This window comes from Abrus precatorius, unplaced genomic scaffold, assembly GCF_003935025.1.
Source record: "Abrus precatorius isolate BTA unplaced genomic scaffold, Abrus_2018 Scaffold6, whole genome shotgun sequence".
Taxonomy (NCBI): domain Eukaryota; kingdom Viridiplantae; phylum Streptophyta; class Magnoliopsida; order Fabales; family Fabaceae; genus Abrus; species Abrus precatorius.
In genome coordinates, this window is record NW_020874406.1 from 9,494,288 (window position 1) to 9,504,380 (window position 10,093).

The window sequence follows — 10,093 nt, forward strand, 5'->3', positions numbered from 1 at the left end:
TAAGAAAAAAATTATTTTTTATATTAATAAAAAATAATTAAACATGATTAATTTAAGAATACATATAATTAGTAATAAAAAGCAGGTAAATAAATAAGAATTTAATTCAAAATACGTGAAGAATTTTGAATGAAACAGTTGATTAAAAAATTAATAAAAAATATTATTTTTAACTCATTGAAATTAACTTAAATCATAAAACGCGTTATTAATTGTGAAACACGTTTATAATACAAAGTCGCGTTCTGCACTTTAGGCCCCGCGCGGAAGGTCCCATATGGTACCGAGCCTGAGTATATAAAGGTGGCAGTGTTAAGGGACATGATCACACAACACACAATAAACTCAAGTTAACTCTGTTTACTCTCACACAGAAATTAACTTAGTACGAAGATGATAGCATCCAAATTACAAGGGGCAATTGTTAACTGCCATTCCAGAATAAGTAGGCAGAAAATTGTGCCCAAAGAGCGCGCCAGCTCAGTGGTGGCTCAAGCTGTGGTCACTCAAGAAACCTTTAAGGTTCCTGATTTAACCGTTACCTATTTACCTCCAACAACCACACCTTTGATAGAGAAGGCCATGGAAATTGTAGAGACAAAAGAGCTCACCGCTACCAATCCTGGAAAATTTGGTAGGTTTGGAGGCAAGTTTGTTCCCGAGACACTTGTAGCGTGTTTGAGCCAGCTTGAAGATGAGTTCAAAAAGGCCCTCCGTGATGAAGATTTTCAGGTGAAGTACAAATCCTTTAATCATTAAAAAATTTAAAGTAAATAATAATAAACTTTATCCAAACCAATTACAGATACCGACAATAACTTTACTGGCAGCACTATCAAATGAATGATTGAACTTGTTAGCGTTCAACTTTTACGGTGTACAAGACACACGTAATGATGTTTTGTTGCTGTTATCAACAAGAATAATTTTATTTTATTTATTTATATAAAAAATTAACATAATATTAATTGTTAATTTATTATTACTGATATTAACAAAGAAATTTTTGGCTAACAAATTTTAAATACAATATTTTATATTATTTTTTAATTAAATTAAAATTTTAACTCGATGATTTATAATAATGTATTAAATTAATTAATAGAGATATTTCATTAAAAACTAACACTAAAAATACCTGAGTACGCGTACCTACATATATTTTCTTTCTACAAATGTTGATTTGAATAGTTGTATTTGCAGGCAGAGCTAGCGGCGGCACTAAGAGACTATGCTGGAAGAGAGACACCTCTGTATCATGCTCAGAGGCTGTCGGAGTATTACAAGAGCAAGAATAATGGGAAAGGGCCAGAGATATACTTAAAGAGAGAGGATCTCAACCACAGTGGCTCCAACAAGATGAACAATGCTCTTGCTCAAGCCATGATTGCTAAGCGCATGGGTTGCAAGAGCGTCGTCACCGCTACCGGCTCTGGACAACATGGCCTTGCAACTGCTGCAGCATCCGCAAAACTTGCTTTGAAGTGCACCGTCTTCATGGCCGCCAAAGACATGGAAAAACAATCTTCAAATGTGAAGTTGATGAAGCTGTTAGGAGCTCAGGTATGCTAAATTCATATACCTTTTCTCTTCTTATTGATCAAGAAATTATTCCTATGCAATATTATTTGTTAATTTGCTTGCAAATATTTTCCCAAAGAAGGGTTACAAATAAATTTTAAAGAAGTGTATAAATAAAGAGATAAGGAAGGATTAGAAGGAAAAGAAAAAAATAAAAAGATAAATTTATTTTTAATTTTGATGAATTATTACTGGTTTTTAATCATATAATAATTTATAATTAAATGATAGTATATTTTAATTAAATTCATTTAGTTTTTCATATGTACTTTTATAAAAATGTTTGGTACTGTTCAATTCCCTGTGAATGAGTTATTACTAATTAGTTAAATTGTTCATATACTTAATTACCAAATGTATATACCTGTGGTAAGTAAACCAATAATTGTTGGGGTAAGGATAATAATATATATAGATATGCATATAGGTTGAAGGTGTTGATGGAGGGTTTAAAGATGCAGCATCAGAGGCGTTTCGATGTTGGGTGGGAGACTTAGAAAACAGTTATCACTTGAGGGGTACAGCGGTGGGACCACACCCGTGTCCGACAATGGTGCGTGAGTTTCAGTCGGTGGTAGGGAAAGAAACGAGGATGCAAGCATGGGAAAAATGGGGAGGGAAGCCAGATGTTCTTGTTGCATGCGTAGGAACAGGGTCTAATGCTTTGGGTCTGTTCCACGAGTTCGTAGAAGATGGTGATGTAAGGCTTATAGGAGTTGAAGCAGGTGGTTTGGGTTTGGAGAGTGGAAAACATTCTTCAACGTTGGCCGCAGGAGAAGTGGGTGTTTATCATGGTGCTGTCAGCTATTTACTGCAGGACGAGGATGGGCAAATTCTTGGACCACATTCCATTGCCGCTGGGTACGTTTTGTGGATAAGTTTTGTCTTCAAAAGTTTCCCTTCACTTTCTATCCGTTTACAATAATTAACATGTGACTTTTTTTTGTTTTAATATTTTTAAAATTTATTTTTTCAATTATTGTAATTAAGTCCTTTAATTTTTAATATCAAATGCTAAAAAACTAGTTAAATTGTTCTAAAAAAATATTTTCAAACAATATACTTTATTAGAAAATATTTATTATAAAAAATTAATTTATGAATTTCAATAGAATGGTGAGCGCGTCCAACTTTAAAAATGTAATCTCCTCGCCTTAGATTGTGTCTGGTGAAACATCACGTCAATGGAATTTATTCTTAGTGCAAAGCGTCATCAATATTTTAACGTTAAGCAAATAACCTTGTAGGAAAAGGTATATATGACCAATCGTAGTAAAACATTGACCTTTCTTAACTTGCAGGATGGAGTACCCAGGAGTTGGTCCAGAGTTGAGCTTCCTTAAAGAAAGTGGACGTGCGGAATTCTGCGTCGCAACTGATCAAGAAGCCCTTGATGGTATGCCAAAATCATAACCCCACACACACATGTTTAGTTTTGAAAAATAAAAATCAACTTTGCTAACGGTTCATTAATATTGTATAATTTGCAGCGTACGAAAGAATATGCAAATTAGAGGGCATATTTCCATCCCTGGAAGCCGCACATGCTTTGGCCATTTTAGGAAAGTTGGTCCCTACTTTAAACGACGGTAGTAAGGTGGTTGTGAACTGTAGTGGGCGTGGAGATAAGGACGCAGCTATAGTCTTCGATCGTGGACTATTTGATCGAGAATGATAGTGTACCGGTGTCAAACTTCTACAAGTTGCATCAAAAGTTGGAAACCTAAATCCAAGTTTACCTGACAAAGTTTGACATGTACAATGTTATAAATGCTATAAACATGCACCAAAAAATGTGCATATAGTGGATGCATATGCTAGGAAGTCATAATTGAGTATTTCGGCCTGAACTTTCGGCCCCACCGTTTAAATTTATTAGCATTATTGGAAGTTGGAATATAAATAAAATCGTAAAGTTCAATTACTTTTACTAAAAGTCCAGTCCAGTATTATTTTAGGTATCAGTCAAGTCTAATGCTTAAAAGTTTTATACTGGAGTTATTGTAAAATAATAAAAAAAAGTTGGTTATATCTAATTTATTTAAGTAAAATAATATTAAAATTTGACCAGTTTGACTTATTTAACAATATGAAGTCGGAGTTTGATTTATTTAATTTGTTTATGACAAAACTTTTCAATCGAAATTTAATTTCTTTAAAATAATTCTGTTTATTAATTTACCATTTGTAAAATATCTATATTAAAAGATGAAGGAAAATTTAGGAATGTGAGCAAGTAGACTTAAAGATCGGAAGTTAGATGAGTAATTCTATGGTTCTCTCATTAATTTAAAAAAAGTAAGGTAAAAATATCATTTTTTAAAAATTTCTAAATATTGTAGATTGTTAAAAAAAATAAGATAAGAAATTGGTAATACAAGTTAAATTTATGAAATGATACATTAATAATTATATATATATGTTTGTGTTTTTCATTCTTTGTGTTTTTTTTTCTTCTTTATTTTACTCTTTCTCTACCCTTCACCTATGACATCATAATTGAGTAGCATTGGTTTCTATTTTAATCTTTGGCTATAAATTTTGATTCATAGCATGAAGGATTTACAAATGGCAAAACTCTATATACAAAATTATAAAAAAAACACTAATAAAATTAGACAACTTTAGAATTTTGGAAAAAGAGTTTGTTAAATTTTATTTTGGTGTTTGGGTTCAATAAACATAAAAAACATATATGAAATAGACATGAAACTTCTATAAATCAAAGTTCTATGATAAAGTTATGTTCTTTCAAAGTTTAAGGTTAGGATATTGAAAGAAAACAAAATTAAAAATTTTTCACTGTCTTCTATATCAATTTTAGGTGAATAGATGTAGAAAGTGACACTCTACATCAATTTTTCAGTGAGAAGAACTTATGTAGAAGGTAATGATGTAAGAAGTCGTTGATTTAAGGATATTTTAAGTGAAAGATATGACTGTAATTTGCTTTGAAGTTATTATAGTGATGTTTTATTTGTGCATGGCGTTTCAACTGTTGAATTTATTGGTAAAAAACTGTAACATCCTTCTTTATTTTCTTTAATAATTTATATTATTGAAAATTATGATTAAGAAAATTATAAAAAATGGTACAATATGGGAATATAAACTAATAAATTTTTTTTACAAATTTATAAAATTTACCAATTAAAAATTTTACTATCAATGAAATAAAGATACATAAATAGATTTATACATCTATTACATTAAATTATTTATATCTGATTCTTTTCTCACAATCTTTGACGAGTATGACCCTAGAATGGATCAATCATCTCCATCTCTTTTCTTTCATTACCCAAAAAAAATCAATAAGGGTGAGTATTTTCCACCACTAAATTTTTCTTATTATAGATTATCTTAAATAAAACTACAGTTATGCCCTAACATCTTATTGTAACTAATCACAAATAATAAACAACTTATATTGACAATCATCATATCAAAGCACATATAACAAGACAATCATCAATCAAAGCATATACAATAATTCACTCACTATACATACATTTTTATGTTAACTTATATGTTATAATACATGTATCATATTATTTCAATTAATATATCACAATACATGTGTCCTAGTCACATCCATCGATATAGTACAACACATATATCGTAACAACATAAATTTGATTTGTTACGATGCATATATCATAATCATACAAATTATCTACTATTTCATATCTATAAAACTTTTATATTCATCATACTTCATAGCCATTACCCCTGGTATCCCTTGAGGACTTCATAGTATAGATAGTTGTTGGTTAGCTACAGCATCACGGATACACGTGTGCTGCCTCGACCCCTTTTAGTAAAGGTATAGTTAGGAGTTTTGTTTGGAAACGAGTGTGTGGCCAAACGATGTATTTGTAATTTTATAAATGTGTACACTCAAGCGAATGTCATTCCTCACCCTTGGTTTGTCCCAGAGTTTTCAAATCTTCTCCAGACTCTATACCCCTAGTGTATCTTTATAACTATCTATACTTATTTTCTTTCTCTTTCTCAGTATTTCTCATTTCAGTTCCATATTCTTTTTATTGATTAGCATGTCATAATATGTGAGTCATGATTTATATAATCTTATGTATCACCATATATATATATATATATATATGTATGTATTATAATACACTCTTCAATGTACCATAATATATATTATAATCACACTTTTCAAACTATTTTGGCCCACGTATCATAATCATGCATCTCATTCATTCTCAATTATATTCTTTTTTCTCTTTCGTATATCATACTTTCGAAATCAATCAACACTTCAATTATTCATATGAATTTACCCAATTTGAACACAAATAAGCTATCAAATTATATCTATACTTATTGCATCATACCAATCTAACATAGAAAACTATCACGCAATATCACACTATACCATCAGTATAATATGCCAATTTAATACAGAGATTATCATACAATATCACACCATACAATCAGTACAATATGCCGAAGGTCGGACACCTTCGGACTCAATCCAATTCATACAATCTCAGTATGGTCTTCTACCCTAAAGTTCAATATTTTGTTTCCAATTCATACCATATATATATATCCTTGATGAATGAATGATTGCATAAAGATTTATCGCCAACCCTCATCAAAGTATGTATAAATTTTGTGTAGCCTAGAATGCAAGCCTAGGTTGTCTCCGATGACTTTAGTTGAAAATGTGCATTAAATATGTTACAAACATTCACTATGAAAGCAATTAAAAAGGGAAGGTTTGTTTGATTTCCAGATTCAATGTAAAAAGCAAGTAATGAAATTATAAAATTCAATCAATAAGATGTATCAATCCTTAGTTCATTCACGTGATTCTATCCCTATTCATCTCAACATTTAACACTCTTCCTCTTCCTTTGAATTAGATTAATTCAACAAGTGAGAATCAACCTTAAAATTTCACACGAATTTAAGCAAATTCAATGGACTCCAACCCCTTTTCCCAAGATTACGCAACTTTAGAAATTAACTTAGAATTAAGCAAACCAAGTTAAGAATCTCATTAAAACGAATTAGGGTAATTAAGTAATGTCCCCCTCATTCAACCATTAATTCAATTCAAAGGATTTAAGAACAAGAAATTCATGAAGAAAAAGGAATTATATTAACATTCATAACCCAGAAATTCAAGAATCCAAGTGAACCCAAGATTACGCTCAGTATTGTACTAGTTTGGCCCTTGCTATAGTTATCACTATGGATTTTGGAGTAGCTACACGCAGACCTATTGCAATCTAGGGTTGCTATAGTGTCCACTATCACTTCTGAAAATGATCACTTTGGTCTGCACTCTTGATCTAGCTTGTTGTAGGGTCCACTATCACTCTTGAAAGTGACCACTTTTAACTCAAATTTTCTCAAAGGCTAAAAATCCATGGAATAAGTCTAGAAATTCCTGCACAATTATTCAAATGATCAAAATTGTAAATTATATCTATGTAAATCAATGTAAATCAACCAAAAATTAAGAAACATATGATAATTGACCTAAATGGATTTTTTTTATCTTATTTACACTTTCTATGTTTGCTTTTTCTATTAAAGAACACTAAAAAGACTAGTAAAAATTTAATAAAATATGGATTCATCACAACCCCAAACTTAAACTTTTGCTTATCCTCAAGCAAATTAAAATTCAAGAGAGTTGCATGTAAAAGGGTTGGATTTATCCAAAAAAATTTCTCAAAATTTTCATTCCAATATTAGACTAATTGGCACTTTCAATGTTTCCAAAATCATGGATTCATTTAACAAAGAAATCACACTCATATCAATTATTTTCATGCAAAATCCCACTAACCTGAAGCAAAAGTTCCAACAATGTTTCAAACAATTCACATAATGCAAACAAATTATCTAGCTCATAAGGTGGTGTTTCGCTCTTCACTCATCAATGTTTCAGACTAAGTGTTTTCCCTCAATTCATGTATTTTGCCTCACCTTACCATATGCTTGCCCATATTTTCAATCTCCTTTGCCTAGATACAAAGAACCACCTATCATGAGGGCTTTATTGGTCACAAATGGGGTTAGGTTAGGTTCAAATTTGATTAAGGAGAGACAAAAGCTCAAGTGAGTTTTCAAAAGAAGGGAGTTCTTTGAGTGAATGAACACAACTAGAATGGAATGCATTAAAATGATGTAGCTTAAGAGGTTCAAGGATTCTTTCACCATGTTTTTCATTTACTTGCCTTATGTGGGAATCTTTCCAACTCAAGGCCCTTGCTTTATTTATATATTTTTCTTTTTCATTCATTCATCATCATTTTTTTATGAACTTTGACAATCATTCTCTTCTTCAAATTCAAACTTATTTTTTACATGTATTATTAACATATATGATGTTCACCACTCCAAACTTAAGATTTTGCTTGTCCTCAAGCAACTACAATGATAATCAGCACCTCAAATTTAGTTTCTTGCATTCACTCTTGATGCAACTCAAAAGAAATACTTCTTTTAAGATAAGGAAATTAATTTAGCAGATTAAGTTTAGCAAAAATGATAAGTATCTGCAAAGAAAGACTCAATCATCTAGATAAAAAATTGCACAATGCATATTCAATTAAGACACAGGGCAATACAAAAATACATGTAAAGTGTGATATCCATGTCGCACTAGTATCAAAAGTTACTAGATTTCTCATAAAAACATGCAGTTTAGAGAGCAACCTAGGTCATCTCTCACAAGAATGCAAATGCACATTGTTTTAATATCAATTATGCAAAAAAAGTTATATGTTTGGGGAGTTTTGTGACTAATTACAGAGAATTAAAAGTAGAAAATTAAATTGCAGAGAATGAAACGTAAATTGCAATGCAAGTAATCAATCAAACAAAAATTGCGAATGGAAATCGAGATCTAGAACACACAAAAACACAAACGTAAATTGATTAAACCGAATTTGCTTAAATCTCTTTTGCACAACAAATCAATTAATCAATCGCTTGATATATGATCAAGAAAGAGAGGTATAATTCGAATCGAATTATACTTCCTATACAATTGCAAAACGTAAGATCAGAAAACAAACTCGAAGCAATCATAAACATCTTGAACAAGTGCGATCTAGACTTTGGCAACATAATTGAGGAAGAAACGTGGAAGGAAACATTTTGAGATTGCAGAATCTTAAACGCCTTTCAATTGAAAATGCAGAGGATGATAAACTCAAATTGTAAAAGTGCAAGAGAAGAAGAATAGGTAAAAAAAATGAGAGTTTATTGGAAGCGGGAAAGTTACAAAATCTGAAAAACAAAAAAAATGAATTAAAGGTGCTTCGAAATCAGCCCCTGACCTCTATAAATACTAGTCCTAAAAGAATAAAAGTAAATGGGTCAGGGTGGGCTGAAAATAAATACAACCAAAACCGGAAAAAATACAAGCAATACAAAATCAAAACAAAATTCAAACTAAAAGTATAAACTTCTAAAATTCATAGAAAATAACTCTAAAATCCAAACAGCACGATCCATGTGTCCAAATTGAAGCCCCGAAAGTAAGGAATCTAATGCAAAAAGAATCAGCCAAAAAGGATATCTACACATATTTTTTATTTAAAATTTAGGATGTTACAAAGTGCTACGTGAACTTGCAAGAGATGGTGTTGGTGATATTTTTGTTGATGCTAAGATTGAGGATAATAGATTCCATTTTTCATTTAGAAAATATGTTTCTATATTTCAGCACAACAAACTTTTTTGTAAGTTGATCATGTTATTAAATATATTTTAGCATGTTGTGTATGTTAATGTTATATTATATGATGGATGAATGACCCATACATAATTTCCTTGTGTGATAGGTTTTGGCTACAACATTATGTGGTGAAGGTTTGCCTAAGAAGGTAGAAAAAGCTCTTACTTCAACATAGAAATGAGAGTTTATTTGAAGTAGAAATGTATTAGATTGGAAGGCTAAAGCTATCTGCCTATTTGAAGTTTGGATGCGTCATTTTTACATACCATGTCGCATCAATGCTGGACATGTCAGATTTGGCATGAAGAACAACAACAATAGAATTATGCATGCTAAAGTTATTTGTTAGTTAGAGCATTTTGTACATAGTGATACTGAGATTTTTGCATAGCACTGAATTATAAAATTATATGTACACAGTGGAATTTTTGTGTAATCATATGTTTGTATAATTATTTTGAATGTGTTAATATGACATTCATAAAATGATACGAGTAGCTTACAAAACATTTGAGCATACAAACATATGGAGATTATGTAAAACTACCTAGCACCCTTTTCTACATCTATAGGTATCTTCAACTCTGCCTCAACCAAATATGGTAATCGCTTTGTGGTCCTTAACTCAATTTAGTACACATTTGTACATTTGTTGTCGAAACCCTTCGCTTGAACACACAAATTGTTGCCACACAAATCTCCATTCTTATTTTTCACCACATTTCACGCAAAACCCATTCATTTTTCTGCATTCATTATAGAATTTATAACCTTCATTAACAA

At 31.0% G+C, this 10,093-nt stretch overlaps 1 protein-coding gene across 2 annotated transcripts; it reads left to right on the forward strand.

Moving 5' to 3' along the window:
- Positions 1-328: 328 nt before the first annotated feature.
- Positions 329-3,586, forward strand: LOC113869497 (tryptophan synthase beta chain 1-like). 2 transcript variants are annotated; one of them, XM_027505832.1, is made up of 5 exons: positions 329-732; positions 1,204-1,563; positions 2,009-2,442; positions 2,883-2,977; positions 3,072-3,586. In XM_027505832.1, the coding sequence occupies exons 1-5, from the start codon at positions 394-396 to the stop codon at positions 3,254-3,256; spliced, it is 1,413 nt and encodes a 470-aa protein (XP_027361633.1). In that variant the 5' UTR covers positions 329-393; the 3' UTR covers positions 3,257-3,586. The 2 variants fall into 2 exon arrangements, with proteins under 2 accessions (XP_027361633.1, XP_027361632.1); XM_027505831.1 differs by having other exon boundaries at positions 349-732; positions 1,192-1,563; positions 3,072-3,319.
- Positions 3,587-10,093: the final 6,507 nt, after the last annotated feature.